Genomic DNA, 27,352 nt, shown 5'->3' with positions numbered 1-27,352 from the left:
GTAATGTATAAATCTCAATTTCGAAAAATTTACCCATGTGACCGGTTTTGTGGTCCAGAGTCACAAACAGGGTGAGATTAGAATAAGTGAGTCCCAAAGCATAGGATGTTGAAAAGAGTATGTCAACAGTCCCCGGATGGTCTACTATCTACACCGGTAGATTTTCAGAGAGTGGATCACTTGCTCACTATAAAGGCTAATATTGCCCACAACCCATTGCGCTTTGGATGAGGGTTCAGTTCAGAACTACAAACACGAGTAAAACATGTTTAAAAAAAACTACAAAACATGGCAGATAGAAGCAACCGACGGTGAGAGGTTTAGATAAAGGTTTAAGTGACTAATAATCAAAGTTTAGCCTGATAAAAAAAAAAAAAATTAATTTAATGTTATCTGTCTTATATTTCATCTGCAATAACAATGTGGATTTTTATTAAGATCCATTTTGGCATCATTATGCATTAATTTAAGGGGAGTTCTCCACATGAAAGTACTCTTTTGCTACACACTCAAAAATGATGTACTTCTTCACAAAAAGAGTGCATACTTATATGGCGTAGTATAAGTAGGCAAACTGGGCCGCAGCATCAGAGTCTTTAAAAGTGAGTCATTGAATCATTCAGTCAAACAGAGTTAAAAAAAATAATAATTCAAATGAACACAATATTTTTTAATAGACCACAGCAATTGACATTTTGTCAGAATCACTAGTAAATTACATATTTTGTTTAGTGTTCCACTCAGAAATTATACATGCATGCACTATATACACTTTACGCAGGTTTACTGCATTCTGCCTTTATGTGGTTTAAGTCTATTGTCTATGTAAAATTAACTCTTTCTGCACATTGTATGTTTTCCTGCTCAGCGAGAAGATCCCAAGAGATTCATTGCACTTGTGTACAGGGTGCAGAGTACTATGAGAATAGAAAAAATGTGATATAAATGGAGGGAAAACCTATTAATTTGGGTGGGGGGGGGGGGGAGAAAGAAGCAAGCTGTGGTCACCTGTGCAGGTACTGCGGATGATGCAGTGGTCAATGATGGGGCTGCAGTTGACAGTGATCTCCAGGCAGTGATGAGCGTTGTGATGCTGAGCTGATTTGTCATCAGGATTGAACTGCAACAGAGACCCATTATATGCACATCTAATAATGCACATCTGCCTAAAAACGGCACTGTTGCAATAATGCCTTTTTGTTTTGTTTTTCTGTGCATGAACATGCAGGTTTTGAAACGACATGAGGGTGAGTACATTACATGATTGTCATATGTAGCTGAGCTATTCCTTAACCTTCGTTTACTGAACTTTTAAACTCACCTTTATTGTCATATAACCTACATACGCGTCCTCTGACCCCTCCATGAACACAAACGTGGAATCTCTAGTGTTCTCGATGATGACTTTATCCGCTACTTTACCCGGAGCTGCAAAAGCACATGTACGATTAATATTTAGGTTATACAGAAGAAAATCACACTACTATTCAAAAGTTTTTGAGTCAATTTTTTAGGAAATTAATACTTTTATTCAGCAAGGATGCATTAAATTGATCAAAAGTGGCAGTAAAGACATTTATAATGTTACAAAATATTTCTATTTCAAATCAATTCTGTTTTTTCTGTAACTTTCTATTTATGAAAGAATCCTGAAAAATCGGTTGCCACAAAAATATGACGCAGCAAAACTTTTTCTTTTAACATCTTCATTTTCTGAAGGATCATGTGACACTGAAGACTGGAGTAACGATGCTGAAAATACAGCTTTGATTAAATCATATTTTACAATATATTAAAATAGAAAAAGAGTTATTTTCTTCAGAACATTGCTGGTTTTACTATATTTTTGATTAAATTCAGCCTTGGTGAGCATAAGAGACTTCTTTTAAAAAAATGAAGAAAACTTGCTGACCCCAAACCTCTGAACAGTAGTGTACTAAAATATTCACATATATTCTCATACCAGCGCCAATCATCGTGATGGGCGACTCGATGTAGATCCATTCATCTGTGTAGATCCCAGAGTGGACAAATATCAAACCGTCAAAGTGGGCTTCCTGAACCCCTCCCAGCGCGTCTTCAATGGTGTCGTAATACTGAGGAAAGATTACAAAACAAATCACACTCACTCGTAATTACAAAATAAACACTGAGCCATATTTGAAGCGCTTATGTGAACAAACTCCTAGCTTTACTTATTAAAGGGGCGAAATGTAGAATTCAGAAACCCCTGTGAGACTTCGATTTTGGAAAGATATTCAATGTCCTTCATTAAAAATGTGGATTGAATTTATGATTGAGAATGTATCATATGAAAGAATGTTAGCTAAGGTGAACGGAAATCAAATAGATGTTGAGATGTGGGAGAACTTTACTCAGATGGTTGACTGATACTGGACACATGCTCGAGTTGAGACTTGTCTACAACTGTTGTGCATTGAAATGTAATTTCTATAATTAGTATTATTATTTAGTATTATTTTGTTTGTTTGTTTTGTATAAACTTTTTTTTATTATTATTAGTATTGTTTGTTTTGGTATGTTTTGTTATGTATAAAAAAAAACAATAAAATCTTAATTTATATAAAAAATAATAAAAAAAATAAACCCCTGTGAACTAACATGAACAAACAATGAACAATTCAAATTCAAAAGATTGATAAATGCTTTTAAAAAAATGCACTGCTCATTGTTAATTCATGTTAGCTAATCCATTTCCTATCCTAATGTTAAAAAATGAGACCTTATTGTACAATTTCCGCTGCTTGAAAACGCATGATCTTTGCCTAATGGGTGGTAAAAATCAACAAAGTGCATCAATAAATGCATTAAAGGCGGGAATAAAATATATCAAGACACTGAAACATTATAAGGACTAGAAAAGATTTTCATAGGCAACCAAACACTTATTTTTTCTAAATCAGAAAACGTACACATGTAGTTGTTTTTTATTCTTATACACGAATGTAATAATTTATTGAACGTTGTCATAATTTTTGTTGCCCCTTGAGGCTGTGTGTTACTGTGATTTTACCACAGTTCGGGGGGTGTTTACTAGTGTTGCTTTCGTCAACGAAAATTATGACTAAATGTCGTCGTCAACGAACCTTTATCACATGACGAAAACGAGACGAGACGCAACGTAAATGCTGGTCATGTGACGATAACTATAATCAAATGTATAATGCAATATTGTTGACAAATAAAAACGAGACTAAATGTGATTTACAAAATAAAAACTATGCTAAAATGTCTCTTCATTTTCATTGACCAAAACAAGACGGGACGAAATGTTATGTATATTATTTTATTATTTATATTAAACGTACACATCTACTTGTTTTTTATTCTTACACACAAATGTAATAATTTATTGAACGTTGTCATCATTTTTGTTGCCCCTTGAGGCTGTGTGTTACTGTGATTTTACCACAGTTCGGGGGGTGTTTACATGCATAACATAACATCATCCATATAATGAATAAACAAACCATATAATCCATCTACAGATGGTCTAGAACGTACCAGCATGTTTTCTCGTCCCTTGTATCTGGCCGGGTTACTGTAGAAATGTTCTGCGAAGCCCGGCTTCACATGAGCACCTTTATACTGCAAACACAAAGATCAGGGAATCCTTCAGTCTGTGTTTCTTCAGTAATATACTCTCATAAAGCTCACTGATGAAACTAATGATTACTGACACATCAAGATCTCCCTAATTATCACATTACCGCACCATCTGTCCACTTTTGGATCCTGGGGGAAAAGACTAAATCACTCAATTCTCAGATTTGCATTGTTGTGCTCGCTCTTGAATACACAATATTTAATAGCTTCAGAGCAAGCACTTGCAGTCAAATGAGAATTGACAAAAATAGACCATTTAATTGTAAAAGGTCAGAGAGAAAGCGCATGGAAAATGGGGTCTAAATACGCACTTATGATTTTTTTTTATCCAAAACACACAACAAGTGAATCAGGGGAACAGTACCAGTTGCTGAAAGCTCTCCTTCCAAGGGTTGGGCTGTTCATGCTCCTCTGGGTTGATCTGGAAGAACTTCCCAGACTCGGGGTGCATCATGGGACGCGTGTACTCGAAAACCTCCATGTAGAGTCTCTTCCTGCAAACCAGATGAGAAGAATCGAGATCAGTGACCCTTACACCGTGTCCTAACCAGACGCGATGCGATTCCAGCGACAAATAATGTGTCTATCCACACTAGATGCGACGCGACTGCGAGATCAATCAAAGCCCACAGCCAATCAGAACAGCGCGTGGGTGGAGTCTCACGGCACTCGCAAGAAAATGAACAAGTAGACTATATAATCAAATTCACAAATATTACACCATTTAACATTATTAAAAATACAAAGGCTGAGTTACTAAAACAATCTTTGTCAAAGAATACACTTGTTTGTTCACAGTTTGAACGTTCTTGTTTCCATTTGTTTAATTTCAAGATCTGAGGTGAATTATCCATTGATGCTTTTACAGCTACAAAGCTGGAGCACTAAATGATATTCAAAGTCACATTACACGCTTTTAACATTAAATAAAGCACATAAACAGTCCCTGAGATTATCATTGCCACACTTTGTGTTTGTTGTTCCAGTGCGACGTCGTAGAAAAATAGAAACAGTTTCATTTTATTTCTCGTCGCGTCGCGTGTAGTTATGACACGATGTTACGCTACACTCTCAGAAAAAGGTTCATCAATGGGGTTCAAGAGCTGCTTAATTTGATTCATTTCCATGAATCAGTTCAAAACAGTTGATTCAATCAGTTCAAAGAAATTTCCATGAGGCATTTTTTATTAAATAAATTGTTCAAGTGGATAATTATTGCTGTTTATGTATTGCATTGGTTCATATCATTGAAAATGTTTCAATATATATACTTTCTTGTGCTCGAGTGACAAAAAAAGTTTTTGATTTTATGAAATTTCATTACATGCATCCAAATAATCAGTTTATAATTGGACTGATGGCTCAATCGGGAGTGAAAAGCCTTCATGTAAACGCCTCAATCGATCTGGCTGAGCTCAACCCGAAGGAAATTTCGATCAGATTGAAAGGGATTGTGCAGACCTGAAATAATCTGATCAACAGGGGAAAGAAATTAAGCATGTAAAAGCTTGAATCCAACTCTTTCTCAATCGGATGCACAAAAAAAAAACGTGTGCCGTGATGCGCATATTTACATACATTAAGTTATTGGAATGCGCGTGTGTTTATGCATGTGTCGTGTCTTATGAACTGTGGCTTTCTTCGGTTCTGGACCGGATGCACTGTAAAGTTTTATTAAGAATACATGTAATGCATATGTAAATGAATATGTGAATCAAACTGAATGTTTAGGGTTTATATAAACAGAACTTTCAGAATCTGAAATCGGATTCATTCCGATTTACGAAAATTAGATTGACTAAACATTTTTAATCTTTTGAGCTAAAAAGGCTGTTTTGTTGATTGAGAAAACCCAAAAAAACATACAGTTTAGTCCAAATGCCTAACTTACCAGAGGATGGGGTCGTTAGCTAGTTCACTAAATCGTTTACACACACAAGCCGCTCGACACAGGTCCTGCTCCAACAGATAGGAGAAGATTTTTAGGACCACCTCGTCTGGAAGCTTCACCTGCAGGTACTGCTCCGCTGGGGTGACTGGGACAGAGGAGAACCAGCGTTAATGAAAAGACATCAAAAACTGCAATCACTCCATTTCAACTCTAGGCAACATCAAGTCTGATGTCCATTACCAGGCAAATCTTGTGATTTTCCCGACACTCTGGCACGTTTCGCCCGATGCCCAAAGTTTTCTGTTGTTGATGTGGAAGCACCCTTTGAATAAGAAGAGTTTTCAACCTGTTAGTTACAGCGCGTAAAAAAAACCATTCATGCTGTTTTTTATTTCAGCAATGCAGGAAACCCGAAGGGAATCGCAGAATACAGTCTTAAAAAAGGAATTAACCGTATAATGTGGAATGTCATGGAATTTGGAAAATTTTGGATGAATTAATCAAAAGGGTTGAACAATTAAATCACGATATGGACTAGTGTCTGTGAAAATAAAAACATTCCAAATTGCACTTTTGTTTAAAAAAAAAAAATCAATTAGTTAACATTTAAACCATTAAAACACAATCAGAAAAATTAAGAAAGAAAACAAAGAATTTAAGAAAAATAAAACTGAATTTGAGAAAAAGATTTCAGGTCCCTAAAAATATTTTTTTTTTTACTTTAAATAAATTGATGTTAAATTGTACAAGTTTTATTATTTCAATTAATTAGACATGCTTTTTTAATTACTAAAATATAATATTAAAATATATAATAAAATGGGAAAAATGGAATTTGGAGAAAAATAAATAAAACAATTTCATAGGGCCCTGTGCATTAAAACTGCTGTTGTGGTTTCAGCCTAAATTAATATTGCAGACAATCTTTATGCATACTACACTTCTGAATCTAAAAACGCTTCCTGACATGATCATTTGATGTTGAGCAGCATTTACGCACCTCCATGTTGGTCTTTGTTGGACAAGCTGTTCTCTTCGGTAACAGAGATTTTCTTCGAAGTTGGTACGGACTATTTTGAGCGCCTTGACCAGATTCTTCTGCAACCATCTCGGCAGGATCTGCCTCATCTGGAAGAAGAAAAATTGTTAAATTACATTTAACACGAACACTGAAGGGTCACACTGGATAAAAATAAATAAAAAAACACTTCCAAGCAAACGCATAAAGTGGGAATTCATCCACATAAAAGCACATCTCTAACTTGACAGTCAAGTTTTTGGGAAAAACTGCTCAGATCTTAGATAGACAAATTAATATTTGCAAATTTTACTATAATTTTTAATAACATTTCAGGACAGAAGCCCCAGCGGCATTTAATTCTAATGTCTTCTATATAGTATGCAAAATTAGGATAAACCATCCCATTAAAATAAAGCACTGAAGATTCAGTGGGAAAAATATGCATCAGAAAAAAAAAATAATTCTCCCACCGATAAATCGGTCAACGTACTTTTTGCACTTCTGTGACCTGAAGTAAAACTCAATGATCACATACAGCCAGGATAATAAACACTCAAAATCCAAAAGGCTGGTTCCACACATCAAGAAAAACCAGTTGTGTTCCTTCACTAGTATAATACTGTCATTAGGAACAGGGTTTCCACACCTTGGTAATTCAAGTACCTTTCCAGGACTTTCCAGGTCCAATACCCTCAAATTCAAGGACTTAAAGTGGGGACACATTTCAAGTGAGAGCAAGGTTACATCGTGTTACCTCGTAAGATACATTGTTACATCCTATACTGTATTCTAAAAGGATCTGATATTAACTTTTGCCTGGATATTATTGAAAAGGGCTCATGTAACCAGAAGTTTTAAGATATATGAACATTGCTTTTTCTTGCCTCATGGGTTGACATTATCTTAACAAAGCAAAGCAAATCAACATTACATTAAATAAAATATTTGGGCAACTTTCCAGGGCCTTGAAATTTTATTTTCAGATTCACAAACTTTCAAGGACCCGTGGGAACCCTGTAGGAATAACACAAAAAAACTGCATGCACCCTACTAAATCAACTCCCGGTGTCTTGTCTCAAAGCTCCAGACTCCAGAATTGTATTTCCTCTATGTACTCAAACACATCTAAGTCAACGTATGTTGAATGTATAATCAATATTTGCATAATTGTTATAGCTCTCATGTTTTCCCTGTAACCAAACATTCAAAGTGTCAGTGAAAGTGGCGATCGCAACTTTAATATTTCGAGCCGAATGAAAGATTAAGGGACACTGCAGTCCTCGTCCTGACGCACTTCCAGAGATAAACGCTCAGATCAGCAAAAGGTGGAACAACTCGGACTTTGTGTTTAACAGCATGTTGAAATCTCATCAAGGCACTGTACGACACGCTCGTAAGGCGGTGCCAAAACAGTTGGGAAGGAAAGCAGCGGAGAGGCCGTGACCCGAGGCACAAGAGAGGAACACAAGGCTGATCTCCTCGGCAGCTGTGGCAAACGGAGCAGGTGACGCCACACGCGGGTCATGAGAGACAGAGGTTGAATGGGCCGGCAATAAACACCCGTCCGGGGGGAATTAGCCGTGTGGGATCCCTTTGATGACATGCCTGAAACCAGAGACAAGAGCCGTCCAAAACACATACCGTATTTCCCTCACCGGACTCGAACGCCACCTCCTCAAATAGAAACGCTAGATTCATTTCAGAGAATGCTAATAGAACATAAAAGTCAAGTATTTTTTCAGAAATCGGTAACAGTAGACATCGTCACACAGCGGTATTAGCCAAGTTACTAAAATAAATATGGTGCTCTCAATGTTCAAAGTCTGACTGACTCAAGACGTACTTCACACTTAAACGGCATCTTACACCATCTTCTTGGTTAGAAGGAAAAATGCAAAGGGGACCAAATTTTGTGCTGATGGTCAAGCATATGACGTGTGACATATCGCATACGCCATTTGCCAGCGTTTGTCACGTTTCTGAGAAGCACCAGTGATCAGTAGAAACTAGGGCTGCACGATTTGGGGAAAATGTCATATTGCGATAATAGAGGTCAATATTGCGATTGCGATATGCGATATAATAAACAAATGGTTTCATGAGTCAACTTGCTTGGTTCTCAAGGAAAATAAATGCACACACAGATTAGTGATAATCTGCCTAAAGAAAAAAGTTCTTTAGTCTTTATTTTTAATTATTTATTTAATATTGATTAAATATGGAAAAAGCAATAACATTGGACGAACCAGGTGCATTGTTTAAAGTGTTATAGCACATGTGCTAATTTTCAACACCTGTCCATAGGGGGCTTTTAAAAGTCAATTTCAAAACACAAAAATTTTGTGCTTTTGTATGATATCACAATGATGCCATCTCGGTTTCTTGTCAAATATCTTAATTGCCTGTTTATATAGAGAAGTGACTGGTTTCAGAGTGTACGCTGATGTTTGTGACAAGAGCAGTGAGTGTTTTTCTCTGTTCCTTGTTTTTCCTTGATTAACTTTAGCGACAGATATAATTAGTAGCTACTGTGTACTGTCCCTTTAAGACCAGCTGCTGTCAGAGACGCGGATCTCATACGCACCTCATTCTCTCGCGAGTCAGAACTCTTAACGTTCATCATAAGACTAATCTTATGTTATGAAGATACTCGACAAAAAGACATTTTGGCATAATTGTGTGTGTTATTGTTCGTTCAAGCTCGAAAGAGAACTGTATTCTGGCATGCTGTTTTGTGCGCACGCACGATATTATTGCGAGTCTTTCTGTGTGTCACAGGCAGCGCGTTCATTTTGGCATAGGCTACATGTGTGCTGTTCGTTCTACCGCGAAAGAGAACTTGATACTGGCGCGCGTCTATCAGTGGGTCGTGTGTGTGTGTGTGTGTGTGTGTCAGGAGGACATTCACTGACTGACAGCGCGTTCTTTTTTGTCTTATCGCGCATGAATGGTTTAAAAGCATTTGCATGAATAAGAGCGGGACCAAAGGATGCCAAAAATTAACAGATGCTGCATTTATAGGCTTATTTGTTTATTTAATATAAAATCGCAGCATTTTGCGTCATATAATCGCGTAGGCTTGACATCGCGATTGCGATTGCGATACGATTAATCGTGCAGCACTAGTAGAAACCATTGATTACTTGAAGTTTACAAGCCACTAGATAGATAGATAGATAGATAGATAGATAGATAGATAGATAGATAGATAGATAGATAGATAGATAGATAGATAGATAGATAGATAGATAGATAGATAGATAGATAGATAGATAGATAGATAGATAGTATGCAAAGTATGCTGTAATCTTTACTGACATTAGCCCTATTCGGACGGGACTAGTTTAACATGGAGAGGTGGGGTAAAGTAATTATTACCAGAGCTTCTCTGTGATTTTAGTCCCGTCCGAATGTGCATCTCAGTGATCATTACGGACAATGTCAGTGAAGATTACAACGACTTTTACCTTCAGTAAAAAGGTCCGGAAAAATCACCTCAGGTGATACTAATCCCGTGCGAATAGACCCGCTGTACATATGTACGTAAATATTCCATCATTTCCAGTTTAAAAGTAGTTTTCCGCGGTTTTTCAAGTATGGAGACGCTTGAAGAAGCATCAGTTGTGTTCTAGACGCTGGGACGAGTCTGTGGCAAAACTCAAGTGTTTTCCACACAACATTCAGATCAGAAAGAAGATCGACAGCACTTGTTAGAGGCACGAAACATCTTTTAGCGTTAGGTAAGTGCCTATTACCAACACAATCCAATCCGAAGTTAATTAATACATTGTTCGACCGGACATAACTGTTTTATATATATAAATATAGGTAGGGCTGCAACGATTCATCGAGTTACTCGATTACAAAAATTCCTCGAGGCAAAAACTCTGCCTCGAAGCCTCGTTAAATTCCTATGACGCGCACTATACGCGCAGGGATCTGATTTCACACGGACCGTTGTTCAGTGTTCAGGAACCACAATAGCGCGTGATACATTTTGAATTTAGTTGGCGCGATGGCGGAGAGTAAAGATGTCCATAAAGTTTGGGATCGCTTCCTTCCAGCGTCGCTGAAACAAGGTAACGATTCTGTCCCCCGCATTTTTTTTAACCCAGCGCCAATATTTCCACCCGTGCCGAAGCCTATACATTGATGTTTGCTGATTTTAATCCCATACTGTATTTGTAGTGATGTCGTGATGCGGTTTGACTAGATATGATGTTTAGCTTTGATGTTTTAAAGTAGTAAATGTATTCATGTTCAACTGCAAGAGAGTATAGCCTAAAAAAGAACCCCTTCACACACACACACACACACACACACACACACACGCACCCTCGTCTCTCTCACGCGCCAGTCAGACCAATTGCGGCAATGCATCACATATGCTCAAACTTGTATTTAGCCACGCAACAATAATTTCAGCATGCATTCACTGTATACACCGGGACGTGATGGAGGAACAAATATTGCATTGCAGTCTTTGCGAGACCTTGTTTGTCACGTCTGCCAAATAGTTACAGACAACAACAAAAAATGAAACTCCCCACCAGCCTGCTTCTCCAAATCCACTCGTACTTTTGGGGAAGACATAATCGGCTACCAAAGTAATTGAGCATAGAACATTTTCAATTAACAAAAAAATATAATACTACAAAACGTGCTAATATATACTTCAACTAGCCTAAGTGAGAAACAAAATGCTGTTCTTTTTAACATATTTGCAATAAAACATTCACCTTTTTAAAGCTACACTTATTTTTTTATAAATTGTATACATTGTGTACCTGTTTGGCTTGATATTTTATATTCATTTAATTTATTTTTGTTCTCCGGTGGGTAATTTGCAGAAGGTGCAATAATTTTTTTGTAATGTTGTATTAAGAAGACAAAACTAAGGCCAAATGGCCTTTACTATTTAAGTTTGTATTCATAGTTTTACATGTTATACATGTTTTACAGTATAAAGTTGACTTAACTGTATTGTTATATAATTGTTGGCACTGGCACTTATAAACACTAAATGGGTAAAAAGTACAATAAATAGGCTTAGTTTTGGAGCCAAATGTTGGAGTTGGAATAAATAGCTCTGTTTTTTTTTTTTGAGAAATAAAAGCCAAATGCTTGATTATTTTACAGCCACATCATTTTCGTTATGCATTATTTGTTTTGGTTGTTTAAAAACACACACATTTTTTTATCCGATTACTCGATTAATCGATCGATAAAGTGCTAGATTAATCGATTACAAAAAGAATCGATAGCTGCAGCCCTAAATATAGGTTATATGTGTTTGCGCATGTGATATCAGGAAGCAGCGTAATACACACATGACGACAGGAGTGTGACGGCGGTGTGTAAATTGAGTTACTCTCCCACTTCTGCTAGTTTTACTGAGATCTCTTATCCCGTGTGAATTGGCCATTCATATTACAGACGTCCTGTGGTAAAATGACATTACTCCATCTACCCTTGTGAAGTTAATCCCGTCCAAATACGGCTATTGTCTGTAATGATCACTGAGATGCACATTCGGATGGGAGTAAAATCACTGAGAAGCTCTGGTACCAATTACTTTACCCCACCTCTCCATGTCACACTAGTCTCGTCCGAATAGGGCTTAATAAACATCTCTTTCTCTGTTCCCCACAAGAAACAAAGTCAGAGTTTTCGGTGCAAGACTTTTGGGTGAACTAGTCCTTTAATTGTCCAAATGCTCACTATAAAAAGCTTCATAATTGATGGGATCTCTAAAGGGCACATCTGACAATACTCTCACTTGCAACAGCACAATATTGCAGTAATATTCTCACTGGTCATTGCTATGGTAACCCTCCCCTTCTGATGGAGGCCACATACAGGACGGCGTCTCCGTTAATTCCTCATTTCTAGCACTGACTTGCACACTATACAAAAATGAGTATCTTTTGACAGATTAAAGTCAAATGAAACTGCAAAACAACTGCAACAAGAGATTGCAATGGATACAAAATATTGATTGGAACTTAAACGACTTTACTCCATCAAAAGAGAAAACTGTATTGTCGATTATACAGTTTATCAGTCGTTACAACAATAACAGACTGAGGAATGCCACAAATTAATAAAACCATCAGGTATTAGTTAAGATATATTTTCCACAACCGCTCGAATGTTGTTTTATAATGTTGAAATGAAAGATGTTTACTGATCAGTGGAGCACAAGAAGAACTGGGAACAATCGAAGACAGTAAACAGGGTTCATTTTGATGTCATGTTGTCTTTAAACCCCCATAATAACTTTGTGAGCAAAGTGGATTTGAGTGACTTGAGTGTATGTTGGACTGCTGAAGCATTTTGGACGGTCTTCACACTTTCTACACGTCTTTAATCTCACAAAATGAGGTTTCTCCGCACTGAAAGTGAAACCAACTGCTGTTGTGAAGAAAACTGAAAGCAAAACATTTTACAGTAATCGAATCAAACGGATGGTAAGACTTAACAAGGGATTTCAAACCCATATCATCACAATGTCATGCAGCAAATAAGTCTCTAGACCACATCATGTCCTCTAATGTGGCATTTAAAAGAGCTTCCTCAAATCATTAAGACAACAGACAGCTCAGAAACCAAAAACTGTCCAGCATCCAACACCTCAACAATTTTGGAAAAACAGCCAAAGCAGAAGACTCATGATTACCTTACACTAGGGCTGCAGCTATCGATTCTTTTTGTAATCGATTAATCTAGCACTTTATCGATCGATTAATCGAGTAATCGGATAAAAAAATGTGTGTGTTTTTAAACAACCAAAACAAATAATGCATAACGAAAATGATGTGGCTGTAAAATAATCAAGCATTTGGCTTTTATTTCTCAAAAAAAAAAAAAAAAAAAAACAGAGCTATTTATTCCAACTCCAACATTTGGCTCCAAAACTAAGCCTATTTATTGTACTTTTTACCCATTTAGTGTTTATAAGTGCCAGTGCCAACAATTATATAACAATACAGTTAAGTCAACTTTATACTGTAAAACATGTATAACATGTAAAACTATGAATACAAACTTAAATAGTAAAGGCCATTTGGCCTTAGTTTTGTCTTCTTAATACAACATTACAAAAAAAGGATTGCACCTTCTGCAAATTACCCGCCGGAGAACAAAAATAAATTAAATGAATATAAAATATCAAGCCAAACAGGTACACAATGTATACAATTTATAAAAAAAATAAGTGTAGCTTTAAAAAGGCGAATGTTTTATTGCAAATATGTTAAAAAGAACAGCATTTTGTTTCTCACTTAGGCTAGTTGAAGTATATTAGCACGTTTTGTAGCATTATATTTTTTTGTTAATTGAAAATGTTCTATGCTCAATTACTTTGGTAGCCGATTAGCTGCTATGTCTTCCCCAAAAGTACGAGTGGATTTGGAGAAGCAGGCTGGGGAGTTTCATTTTTTGTTGTTGTCTGTAACTATTTGCCAGACGTGACAAACAAGGTCTCGCAAAGACTGCAATGCAATATTTGTTCCTCCATCACGTCCCGGTGTATACAGTGAATGCATGCTGAAATTATTGTTGCGTGGCTAAATACAAGTTTAAGCATATGTGATGCATTGCCGCAATTGGTCTGACTGGCGCGTGAGAGAGACGAGGGTGCGTGTGTGTGTGTGTGTGTGTGTGTGTGAAGGGGTTCTTTTTTAGGCTATACTCTCTTGCAGTTGAACATGAATACATTTACTACTTTAAAACATCAAAGCTAAACATCATATCTAGTCAAACCGCATCACGATATCACTACAAATACAGTATGGGATTAAAATCAGCGAACATCAATGTATAGGCTTCGGCACGGGCGGAAATATTGGCGCTGGGTTAAAAAAAATGCGGGAGAATCGTTACCTTGTTTCAGCGACGCTGGAAGGAAGCGATCCCAAACTTCATGGACATCTTTACTCTCCGCCATCGCGCCAACTAAATTCAAAATGTATCACGCGCTATTGTGGTTCCTGAACACTGAACAGCGGTCCGTGTGAAATCAGATCCCTGCGCGTATAGTGCGCGTCATAGGAATTTAACGAGGCTTCGAGGCAGAGTTTTTGCCTCGAGGAATTTTTGTAATCGAGTAAATCGAGTAACTCGATGAATCGTTGCAGCCCTACCTTACACATCTGTTGACAGACTATCATATTAATACTGAACACAAAAATGAACCTTGGACAATTTGATTGACACATGTTTTCAGTAACAGTAATCAGTTGTGTTTACAAGTTAGCAGTGTGCTACAACAAAAGAGCTAGTTACTGGATTTGCTGAAGTTTAAGGGTCATAAAATCAAATCTTTTCACAGAAAAATTAATAAAAAAAAATAAAAAAAGTTACTGGCTGAACCTGTAAAAACTACAGTATAATACAGCAGCTACAGTTACCAGAACTCTAGCAACATTTTAAAGTCCCACTGAAGTGCCTTGAAACACACAGCATAATTTAAAGCTGCCGTCGGCAACATTTTTTTGATCAAATTCAGTGAAATTGACACTATAATCCGACAGAACAACATAAATAAGGTGGTTTTAGAAAAAACCCGAGCTTCTAACTCCACCTGGAGCGTGTTATTTGTTTTGCAAAAATCCACCGCTCCCGTCTCATCGGGTCCAATCAGCGCAGGGGGGTGTGAGATCTGACTGTCAATCACAGGTCGTGCACACGCCACAGATCCCCTCTCCCTCGCGCAGACGCGCACGTTACAATATCACATGCACACGACACACCTGAAGTTCGCCTGAAGCTTGTACAAAGCGTGATGGTGGAGAGAAAATCTACTAACAAGCTTCCAATTCCTCGGTTATTGCTATCTATGGATAGATTAGCCAGGGCAGCCTACCTCCGAGTCCATGGTGTTGATCGACGCGTTCACAGAAAATCAGGTACACGCACTGACGATGGGCGGGTGCTCGTTGGTAGTGGGGGAGGGGCATGAGAGTTGTAAACATTCCAAATTTTGGCTAAGTCCACTCAATCTGCCAGACTTGCCGACTGCAGCTTTAATGTGTTGATGTAATTTCCACTGAAACAGGAAGACAGGGCGGGGCATATCGAACAGCCCCTCCCCTTTTTTTATAATCACAGCTCCACCAGAGCCGTTGAACTCGATAAAGCCTCAGTTTCCTCCTAATCTCTAACCGTTTCTCCTCCTGATCTCCTCCATATCGCTTTAAAATACAGCATTCTGTGCAGAATATCAAACGGGTCCGATATGTTTTCTGGTCTGAGCGACTTGATCATATGATCCGCTCTGTGTATCGTGTCTCTGTTCACGTGACACTGACGTGAAACCAGACTTCATTCGCCTCAATGGAAAGCATACTTACACTGTCTGAATCGTTCCCTATCCCCTATATGGTGCACTATGTGCCGTTCACCATGTAGAAAATAGCAAATGTGTGAACAAGTGACCGATTTCAGCCGCAGCGTCAGCGTCTATTATAGTGTAGGGGGCGGGGCTTCAGATTCTAGAGAGCATTTGATTGGACAGAAAATCTGATGAGAAGCTGAAGTGCAGAGTGATGTCATCAAAATCATTCATTCATACTGTCGGAAGTGAGAGACTAAGTTTTGAATGCTTAGGCTATATCTTCTAAATGTGAACACTACATTAATGCAATACACATTAATTTAACAACATGAGATGTAACACAAAATCCTAATGAACATAACTGATAAGAAGAAACATTTATTTCAATAAAAAGGTTGGCAAGTGCCTCATGCATGCACGATTTTATACCAGTATTGAAAAGTCAGACTCTGCATTTAAGAGACGTTTCGTTCATGATGACAGTCACTGATTTCTAAGCGAAAAGTAACACAGTTGACATACCAACCCAAAACCTACAACAACCTCAGTGGCAAAGTCTGTCAGCACAGATAATAGACCACATAATGCATTTCTAACTTTGCACTGTCGATTGCCAAGTTCAGTTTTCAGCTCGAAGTGCATTTAGACAATAAACATGCTGTTTAACTCTCAGCTATTAGCAAACAAATCCAACAGCCACATTTGTAACTCAATACACTGAGATGAGCGTCGGGACAAAGGTTAAGGATTGAGGTACAAAGCGATTCACTCAAAATTTAGCATCATTCTCACCAATAACACCAAGACAGTCTGACATCTCAAATCTGTACGTGCATTACAGTAATAAGACACATAACAACCCAAGAGCCAATCAAGAGAGCTCTGGCAGTATCCGTACACTATGAGACAAGTGAAAATACACAACAAATAATATGCATTGAAAGCCCAGGTTCAGGTAGAGCATGAACGGACACTAATTAGCGATACGAATATTCATTCATATATTAGCATAATATTCATTATACTAATATAACGGACACTTAAAGTGATACTAGTATTCACCACTAACATCTGAAGTGAAACTGCTGATTTAAACACAGGCTTCGTGGTGAAAGTCACAGTCATCCAAACGCCACATTTCAAATTAGCATCAATATTACCACAAGACGGCCACCAAACACATGCTCAGCTGTAACACGACACGCTCTTTATTATGCTAGGCATGTTGCGGGAGGGTGTTATTAATAAAGCATTATAATCTGTAGTAAGTCTAGTTTACCTTCAGGTGAGTTGAATGCCATTCTGCACGGAGGATCATCCGTGAGTGAGAATCCTGCAAACGCACAGCGCTGTTGCTCTGGTTGCACCGGGGGCTCTCCAGGGCTACTAGTCCAGTAACCACTACAAACACGGTGTCCCACCAACTAGTTCAACACAACAGACAGCATGTTGTCTCCAAACAAAGATTATCCACACTCAGGTGATCCAGCAAACTGTGGAAATGTTATAATTGAATAAAAACGCCGGATATTAGGCAGTGTCCTGAAGCATGCCAACACAGCATCTGGAGAAGTATTTAAATCAGCATTTTTATCATTTATTTATCATTACCATGTCATTTGAAGAAGACCTTTAATTAACTAAGAGACTACATGGGATATTTTTTACAAAATGTAATAATGCAGTTTTTATGCAAAAGAGCTAAAGAAATTATTCAGATTTCCCCACGACATTTAAATTTATTAAAAGGCACACTATGTAACTTTTAATGTTGAAAATAGTGCTGTTTAATCAATTAATCGCATCTAACATGAACGTTTCTGTTTATATAATATTTGTGTGTATATATTATATGAATATTACATAAATATGCATATACACATATGTGACCACAAAACCAGTCACATGGGTACATTTTTTTTTTAATTGAGATGTATACATCATCTGAAAGCTGAATAAATAAGCTGTCCATTGATGTGTGGTTTGTTAGGATAGGACAATATTTGGAAGGTGCAAAAAAAGCAAAACATTGAGAAAATCTCCTTTAAAGTTGTGCATTTATGTTGGCGATTGTGCTGCATTCACTCACAAAAATAAATGTTTTATATATTTACGGTAGGAAATTTACAATATATCTTCATGGAACATGATCTTTACTTAATATCCTAATGATTTTTGGCATAAAATACAAATTTATAATTTTGACCCATACAATGCATTGTATTGCAAATATACCTGTGTGACATGTGACTGGTTTTGTGATCCAGGGTCACATATGTGTATATGTGTGTTTGTTTGTGTAGCTGCTAAATCTCCAACCTATGGGGAATCGCCCGTAAAAAAAAAAAAAAGAAACGTTACAAACCGCGTCTGCATGCGAAAAAGAAAAGAATGCGACAGATCCCGTAATAAAACAAGAATCAACATCGCTTTTCTGAGATGGCAAGAACTGAGGGTTTTGAAATGATGTAAAGGCGACACAGAGATGCCATTTTTATTATTCAACGGGTAAGGTTTTTTATTGAACAGATGAATTGCCATGTCACTCTCTAACAGAGTTCATTGTAAAGCATTATCTATTGTGAAGGGTCATTTCATTATGGTTGTTGTAGCGCTGAGGTGGAAGTACCGGGTCTATTAAAGGGTAAAGCTACAGTAACGTCTTCAGCTAGCTTCAGATCCTTTCCATCTAATCTGGTTTTATCTCTTATCTTATATAGTAGTGAATGTTTTATGAGCAGTAGGATAATCTCTCCCTTTCTTTTTAGTTATAACTAGAGGTCGACCGATTTTACCAATACCGATATTTATGTTTGACCGTACGTGCCGATAACCGATTAATCGGCCGATATTTTTATAATGGATACTGGATAAAACAACATAACACTCCAAGTAAAACAGTGCTGAACTGAAATGTGCTAAATTAAATAAATAAATATGAATATATTAAAATGAGAAGTTCTAAACATTAAAATATTACAGGTTTCTTTAGCTATAACCTAGAAACGTGTATGGATTTATTAGCTAGCTTTCATGAACTACTATATGCATTATGCAATAAACATTTTTATACAGCATGTATTAATATTTGGGCGAGACAACTGTACCTTGATCATTCATGTTAAATGATCTAAAATAAAACTTAAAACTCAATTTAAAATGAATTAGTAAATGTTGACATTAACAAACTAACAATGGACAACATTTATTAACCTTAGTTAATGCTACAAATGAGCCTGCTATTCTTAAAGATGGCCATCTTTAAATATCTGCAAAGCCCAGAGCATTAAAATGGCATAAATGTATAGTCTCTCACTTTATTTGCTTCTATATTAGAACACTTGATGATTATCTAATCAAAATAACAATATGTATTGCAGTGATAAAAAAAATTATTGAATCGTCTGCGTCTCGTTTCTGTCGTCTGCATGAACATATCAATGTTGAGAAAGCAATCACGTCACTAGCTTTAAACATGCAACTTTCCCGGCAAATGAATGCATAAAAGTGACCAGCTGGATACAAACTAATGCAAATAGATTGTAACAATTGCGACATTAAACATTTGGGTCAGGTTTGCGTGTGTTTTTGTCACATTGTTTTAACCGCTCGAGGTCCTAATGCTAGAGTCCTCTCAGCCTCGACGGCAAACACACTGCTTTTCTTTCTCTGCTAATGCAGCATCTAGTCAACAAATTAATTACTTTACAATGAAATGGCAACATGGAATGTAGTGTTCTCTATTCATACCGTTTCTGTGCTGCGCGCAGCCTCACATGTCACAATAAACAACACGCGGTGCCAGTGATAGTTGTTATTTGTCCTCTAGAGGGCGCTCTCGCTCTGTATAATGTAGGGCTGTGCAATTAATTGAATTTCGATTTCGGCTCCCAACGATCAACAAAATAGTACAATCGAGTAAAAACGATTATTTTGCCATGTTCTGTTTTGAAAGAACGCTCTAATTTTGTCTTGTGTCCTGAATGACACGCGCACATCCGCCCCTCCCGAAGCCGTAAACTCTCTCAGCTTGAATGTTTAAACTGATAAGACTTAAAAAGAAGTGAAAATGATCAACTTTAGTTACGATGCAATGCTGGCCCGATTGTGCAAGTGACAATTCCGTCATGTCCCGACTCCTAAACGCGAGAGTGTAGTGTTCGACGCTTGCCTTGTCCAACCCATTGTGAGAGACCGAGAGAGAGAAGACTCACGCGGTTTGTGAAATTGCGTCTTTGCGAAAGGTTTAAAATGATAGATTTGATTTTATAATCTGTGTGGATTAATTTAGGCTACTCATACAATCTACATGCTAAAGTGAATCAATGTTTGCGGGGGAATTTTCCGCATTATAAGTGGTAGACCTGCGGGAATGATTCAAATACTCATTGAAGTATTATCTGCTATATTTTAATAGTTCAAAAAGTACAATCAATGTTAACATTTCGATTTTTTAAGAATTGTCGAAAGGTGTCTTTTTAATAAATGCAACACGTTCCCAAAGTCATGTGAAATAATCGTGTTACATAATCGTGATTTCAATTAGGGCTGAACGATTAATTGCATTTGCGATAATATCGCGATATGATGAAACGCGATTTTCTAACCGCAAAAGCTGCGATTAAACTTTGGTCACGTGACACGCGAGAATAAAGCAGTCTGCACTACGGAGGAAGCATCAACTTGGCACGCTACGCATATAGACCTGGCATAGGCTACAGGAAAGAACAGTTTGTGTTTAATTTATGTGATATTGTGTTATAGATTCTCTCCAACGATTTTGTATCTATTCAGATCATTTCAGAATTGAGTCTGAGCTTAGTTTTAAACACAGATACGTGATGACACGTGTGCTTTATAAACAACCATATTCTGCTTGCTTCTAATTCCTCTGTCTCTCTCTCACACACACGCACACACGACACCACTCGAACCTTCCGAAAAATAATCTTTCATAAAGTTCGCAGAAGTTGAAGCGAATTACAAGGACATTCGCGGGATGCACTGCACAAGATGCGCTATAAGATACGCGTCACGCGTGCTTTGCTATGATGTTACTCTTGTAGTCTCGCCCGCCGGTATTTTCCTTACAAATGCTCTACGAAGGCATCATATGTCTTTTGGAATGCAGTTGGCTTATATATTAAAAATATGAAAATCACCGACAGAAGCTGCTTTCAGTTTCAAATAGTCACACGCGCTTTGCGAAGAGCGCTTGAGCATATGCGGCTGTGAGCGACTCCGTCTACGTGGTTAAATGTACTTGCATCTCAAAATGCTTTTATGACGCGAAATAAATGTAAACGCAGTCAGTTATTTTAACAGACAGGACAAACCACATCTTATATTTCAAAAGAGATGAAAACGTTTAGACAGCCTACTCTTAAATACTGAAAGCACTCTTTGTTTATTGCTTGTAATGTTTTTAATGTTTTTATTTTATTTGCTTTTATGTTTTGAAGCTATATTAGTTAAAATTCTTAACATATAGTTGTATTATTTCGTTTTTTAATGTGTATTTCTTTTTAAAAGTACTTATAATTATAAATAATTTAAGTTTTATTAACAAGATTAATTAATTAGAAAAAATTTTGATCGGCTTATGAGGTGCCTAAAGATTCCCATCCTATTTTACAATGATGTATTGCTTGTTTTTGTTGAAATAATAGAAAAGATAAAGAGCTTAAAAAATAATCGCATATTAAATCGCAATCACAATATTGGTAAAACTAATCGCAATTAGATTATTTTCCAAAATCGTTCAGCCCTAATTTCAATACTGACCAAAATAATCATGATTATGATTTTTTCCAGAATCGAGCAGCCCTAGTATAACGCCAGCAGTCTCTTCTCAGCGCTCTCATACTGTGTAATGATATAATAATACTCTTCTCAGCCGCTCCAGCAACGGACGCAACCCGGAAAAACTATCGGTATGGATTTTTGCCGATAACGATAGTTCCACCAATCAACTATCGGTACCGATATATCGGCAAAACCGAAGAATCGGTCGACCTCTAATAAGAACCATATTCATCCGCAGTCACGCAGAGCCAAAGCACAACCAAAACAAAGTTCTTCAGTAAAATGCATGTTTTTTTTGTTTGTTTTTTCACAAGTTACATAGTGTAGGCCTAGCTTTTAGCAACTTCACATAATCAGTGCTGAAAAGGTGCAAAAAAAAAAAACAATGCACAGGTCATGTGACTAGACATAAACATAAAATCTCACACAAAGCTAGTCAGATTTTGGTCAATTCGAATGCAAATTTGAATTTTACCAAAATATTTGTGTTGCTTTTAGCCGTTTAAGCAACATTTTATCATTTAAAGCCCATTCATCCAAAACCAGAAGGAAAAAGAAAAGAGAAACCTAGTAAATCCCACTTAACCCACTGACTAAAAGAGCTTCTATCAAAGTCCTTTCTCTTGAGAAAGTCTCACGCTGGGAGTACGCCTGACGGCATGTTAAGCTTCACTGAATAGCGTTTAAACAATCTGTAACGTCTGAATCACAATACTGGATCGCCCCACCTTTCATTAATATTCTTTTCAGACTACAGCCACTAAAGCTTCAAAGACATACATGACCCCCTACAGGACACGCATGAATAGATGTAGAATGGGGTTTAGATGCTATCAGCTCAAGCTATTTGACTGAATGAAGCTTGTGAGCTTCACTGGTTCATTACAGCAGTAGCTCATCAGCAAACTAATTATTATCACAAGTTTGTTTACATTTATCCAAAGAGACTTACATTGCATTGAAGTTATACATTTGATCAGTTCATGCATTCCCTATAGGAATCAAACCCAGGATCTTGCTAGTGCCGTGCACAACAGTATAAACACAAAAGATTACCACTGGGAAACAGAAGTAACATCTAACTGGTAGTTACCAAGCCCCTAGTGTGAACTTCATGCCCCCAATTTAAGCAAGAACTCATAAACTCCCACTTGCAAACCTTGCTGTCACTAAACACCACACACACACACACACACACACCCTAAGTTACGGGTAACTCTCAGTCCAATTCTGGCCCATCCTGTTTCAAAGCTCTGCAGTTTGACCCAGTTTTCGTGAGAAAGATGCATTCCAGCTTACTTCCAAACATTCCCTTGCAGTGCCCCAGTGTAGCCGACCAAATAAAATTACCTTAACACGCCTTGTGAGAGTTCCTGTAGCATCAATCCTATTATTTACAAACCCCACAGATGTGTCCGGGGCGAACCGCGGCACACCACCAACGCAATAAACACATCTGACAAAAAAAAAACCTGCATCCTGGAGTATTTACCAGGAGAGAAAATGTAGTTTTCCAGCAAGTATTCTGGAAGGTGAAGCACCTGCTATGAGAAGGCCTTCTGTTGATCATCTCAGTCACAGTGTTTTTGGATTATGGTGGTAAGATATGGGAATTATGGGACATTAGGGCTGAGCTACATTATATCATGCCAACTGTTGCCACATTTTATAGGAGATTCTGCTAATGCGGAGGGAAAATGGGAAAACTGGGTCTGCAAAAAAAAATCTAAATAAAAAATGTGGTTTGTGGTATTATTAGGGCTGGATATTGCCACAAACTGATTTGATTTCAATCCACAACCTTGAGATTCGTCAATTCTGATTTCTATTCAATTCAATATTGATTCTTTTGGATACAGATAGTAAAGTACAAGGCACATTTTCTCAAGGGAAAAAAAATCCCTCTCAAATGCTGTAAACTACACAGGGAACCCTGCTGGTACATCACTATAATATTAATGGTTAAAATTAACTGTAGGCGTCAAACGGATCGTTGTTGATCCGTGATTCGTACGGACGTGATGTGATCAATTGCAAGTTTAACCGCAATAGAGTGAAAGGTTATCATTTGTACGTGTTTTGTCTTGCTAGTTTACTCCTTCAAGTTCATAGATTTGAAAACCATTCCAGCACTGGAAGAGGCAAAGAAGAGTTTAACCCCATACTCATGCACTGTTGCATACAGTCGCACACACACACCTGAGGCGCACACACACAGAGAGAGGCGCGTTTCAGATAGCGCACAAACTCCGAAATGAATTCCTCTGTCGCGTCCCCATGCACTTGGGTGGACACATTCACATAAATTATGTCAAAATACCCGTCTCTGCAAGTATTCTTGTAAACAGTCACTGATCTCTTAAGCCTTAAGGGAACGAGTTGAAAAGCAAATCGGATGTGTATCATTATATTGGGTCTGTGCATGAGGTCTTAACCCTTAAAGACCGATACGGCCGCCCGCGGCATAAAATAACTATCGTTCTAAAATGTTTAATAACTTTTGAGTCGCTAATCCAATCTGTATGCTTTAAAATGCACCGTAAAGATGAGATTCACAGCTTTCCCGTGTCTCTATTGGTCATTCATAGGCTGCGTAGTGCCGGTGATTGCGTCATCAAAATCTGCAGCAGTGATTCGTCAAGGAAACACATGTGGTTTCTTTCTCTGAGCCAAACAGGAACGATTGTTGATGCTTAGTCCCACCCCCATGCCCAGATTCGTCCAAACGGTCATCAACTCAACCAACAAACATAGTGATGGGTGATTTTAACAACCAATCACGTTTCTTTATCAGTGTTTCCCCTATAAATTTTTCCAGCAGCGGTGCTGTTACGTGCCGGAGGTTACCAAGCCGCTCGCGGGGGGTTTTAAGATTTATTTTTATTTTTATATATAACCCCTTAAAACATGACTTCTGGCAAGTTTTGTGGATAGAAATTGACATTTTGAGACATACAAATTTGACATACCATCAACAGAAGGCATGATTATTGCAGCACGTACCTTGAACTGGTCACAAACAGGATTAGGACAGGATTATTCATGTTTTTCATTATTGTTAATTTTTAGCTGTAAGGTACTAGAAACTGATAGTGGAAAAATGAAACTCTTTCCTCCCTCAACTGCACTACTGATCTTTTTTCCTGTAACACACTTTAGCACTTAGATACATCATCATGTAACCAGTACTTTCATATATTTTATCCTGAAGACATTTTGAACATTAAAATCCAAATTAAACTTTTCATTAGTTTAAAAGGTGACTAGCTTGCATAGCCTATTTTACTTCACTAACCTCCAGGGATGTGCAAGGAGTTCATCAGGGGCAGGGGCTCAAATGTAAGAAAGGGGCAATATGTAAAAAAATATATAGGCTATATATATATATATATATATATATATATATATATATATATATATATATATATATATATATATATATATTACGGCTGGGAATCGATTAAAAAAATAACTAATTAATCGCACAATTTGCTGTGATTAATCACAATTAATCACATTTCCCCCAAACTTGTAATCATCAATATTTAAAAGTAGAATCACTAATTTAATTAAACACGCAAAAAAGGGGAAAAAAGAAAAATGTCCACACAAATTGGACAGAAATAGCCCTATATTAAAATATAAAACATCAATATATTATTCTTCATTCAGTTCTATGCAACATACTCAGATTTAACAGATTTATTTTTTGACTAATTATCAAAATAAAATATAGTCATACAAAGGTATTATTACCAGAGCATGTGATCAGAGCAGGTCATTTTACCATTGTTGGCTACCAGCTCAGCAAACAGAAGTCTACTACTGAGAAATTTCACGTTATTTGAGCGGACTTTGCTTTTCCAGTGCGTGATCGGTAGCCTACATGATTGGAGCGTTTTGGCCGTTAACCACAGAGCAGAACGCGCAGCGCAAACAAAGAGCGTGGTGCGCTGACACACACACACGGAACGGGGAGCGCGGCGCAAACACGGAGTGGAAAAGACCCGCACGTGAAGTTACTATACAAGCTGCGCGAGAATAAAACCTGATCGCCGAACACGGAGGGGCAGGACGGCGCTTGCTTGCTCTCCCGTGGCATCTGTCGTTACTATGCAACCATGACCAGAGGCGCGCCTGAGAAAACGAGCGCCCTGCGTCGCTTCTATTATGAGCGCGCTGGCCGCGCGCCCACATTTGAAATATTTGCATTGATATTACCTATGGATATTACTGATCATGTGAAGATTTTGCAGCGGCGCTGAAAATCCAGCGGCGGCGCTGCGCCGCTGCTTAATACATTGTAGGGGAAACACTGCTTTATACATTTTTAACAAACGCAATGCATTGAAAACTACGCATGAAAACTAACGGATGCAAAGTTTTTGACCATAGCGCAAAACACGAAAGAGCGCAAAACATGAAAGAGCATAAAACACGAAAGAGCATGAGTATGTAAAAAAAAACAGCAGTACAAATCGGAGGATGTGTTAGAATTGATTTTTTTAAACAAGACCTGGTGGATCCTTCCGATTCAGAAGATTGTTTGAATCATTTGCACTGTTTATTTATCTATTTGTATTTAGTTTGTGAAGATTATTTGCACTATTTGTTCATTAGCACTCAGTATATTACCCTCAATGAACCATTTCTTCATTTGCACTGTTTATTTCTTTTTGTATTTAGTTTGTGAAGATTATTTGAACCATTTGTTCATTTACACAATGTATATTGTATTGTTAGTATTTATATTGCACAGTTGTCACTACTTGTTATATTGTTTGCATTTGTTGTTCATGTTCAAATTATAATATAATTTTCTGAAGAAAAATGTTTGCTTCAGTGTTCTGTTGTAATATAACAACTTTTCTATTTACTTTACTTCCTGAACTTATTTGGACACATCTACATTGTCAGTAAATGTAATACACCTGTTTTACTCAAAAACGCCTAGAATAATATTATAATAAATGGCTATAACTTGCTGAGGGATTGTTACATGTAGACAAAATTTCATCTGGAAGTCTAAAACAACCAATTCTAACTTTCTAAAAGAAAAAAACAAAACTTCAGGAAGTTCTGTTTGAGTTCACACTGAAAACGCCACATTTTTTGCTGCCGTTTTTCTTAAAATCCTGTTAATTTCATAAATTCTCTGACAAAAGAAATGTAAAACTGGGACTTTAAATGAGCTAGCTGGAAACTTTAGGTTCTCCTGTTTAAAATGATATATGGCACTTGATGCTTGCTGCTAGAATGGGTTAGAAAAACAAAGAAAAGTACAGGTGAGTCAGGCTCCCCAAAAATGTTCTAGGTCTTTAAGGGTTAAAGTGACAGCAGCCTATAAATACCTGCTGTTGTCTGTCATTAACGTTAATCAAACAAAACACAGCATTAACAAAGATTAATCTATATTAAATCTATAGTGAACAGTGTTATTTATTTTACATTTAATTATTGCATTTCTGTACCCAAAAATGAATAATTAGACATTACTTTATTTGTAACTTTGTTATATAGCATTTATCCATGCTTTTAAGTGCGGTATTTGTTTTTTGTGTCTGTTCACTTGCCTTTAATATTGTTTTAGCTTTATTAGTTAGGCTAGTAGTTTTTACTGTGGTATCAGAGACTAAAAGTGAGCTTTAAGTAATAAATGAAAAGCAAAGTT

At 37.3% G+C, this 27,352-nt stretch overlaps 1 protein-coding gene across 1 annotated transcript in view; it reads right to left on the bottom strand.

Moving 5' to 3' along the window:
* Positions 1 to 27,352, bottom strand: part of fbxo11a (F-box protein 11a) — a 40,542-nt gene that overhangs the window by 9,362 nt on the left and 3,828 nt on the right. Inside the window, exons 2-9 of the mRNA XM_084390963.1 lie at positions 6,519 to 6,646; positions 5,759 to 5,840; positions 5,519 to 5,663; positions 3,992 to 4,121; positions 3,526 to 3,609; positions 1,964 to 2,096; positions 1,322 to 1,428; positions 1,009 to 1,120 (exon numbers count right to left, since the gene is read on the bottom strand). Coding sequence (XP_084247089.1) covers positions 1,009 to 1,120; positions 1,322 to 1,428; positions 1,964 to 2,096; positions 3,526 to 3,609; positions 3,992 to 4,121; positions 5,519 to 5,663; positions 5,759 to 5,840; positions 6,519 to 6,646 — 921 coding nt within the window. The remainder of the gene's footprint in view (positions 1 to 1,008; positions 1,121 to 1,321; positions 1,429 to 1,963; positions 2,097 to 3,525; positions 3,610 to 3,991; positions 4,122 to 5,518; positions 5,664 to 5,758; positions 5,841 to 6,518; positions 6,647 to 27,352) is intronic.

This window comes from Rutilus rutilus (assembly GCF_951802725.1).
Source record: "Rutilus rutilus genome assembly, chromosome: 20".
Taxonomy (NCBI): domain Eukaryota; kingdom Metazoa; phylum Chordata; class Actinopteri; order Cypriniformes; family Leuciscidae; genus Rutilus; species Rutilus rutilus.
Note: the sequence above shows the minus strand (reverse complement) of the source record. Positions and strands in the feature narration are given on the sequence as shown.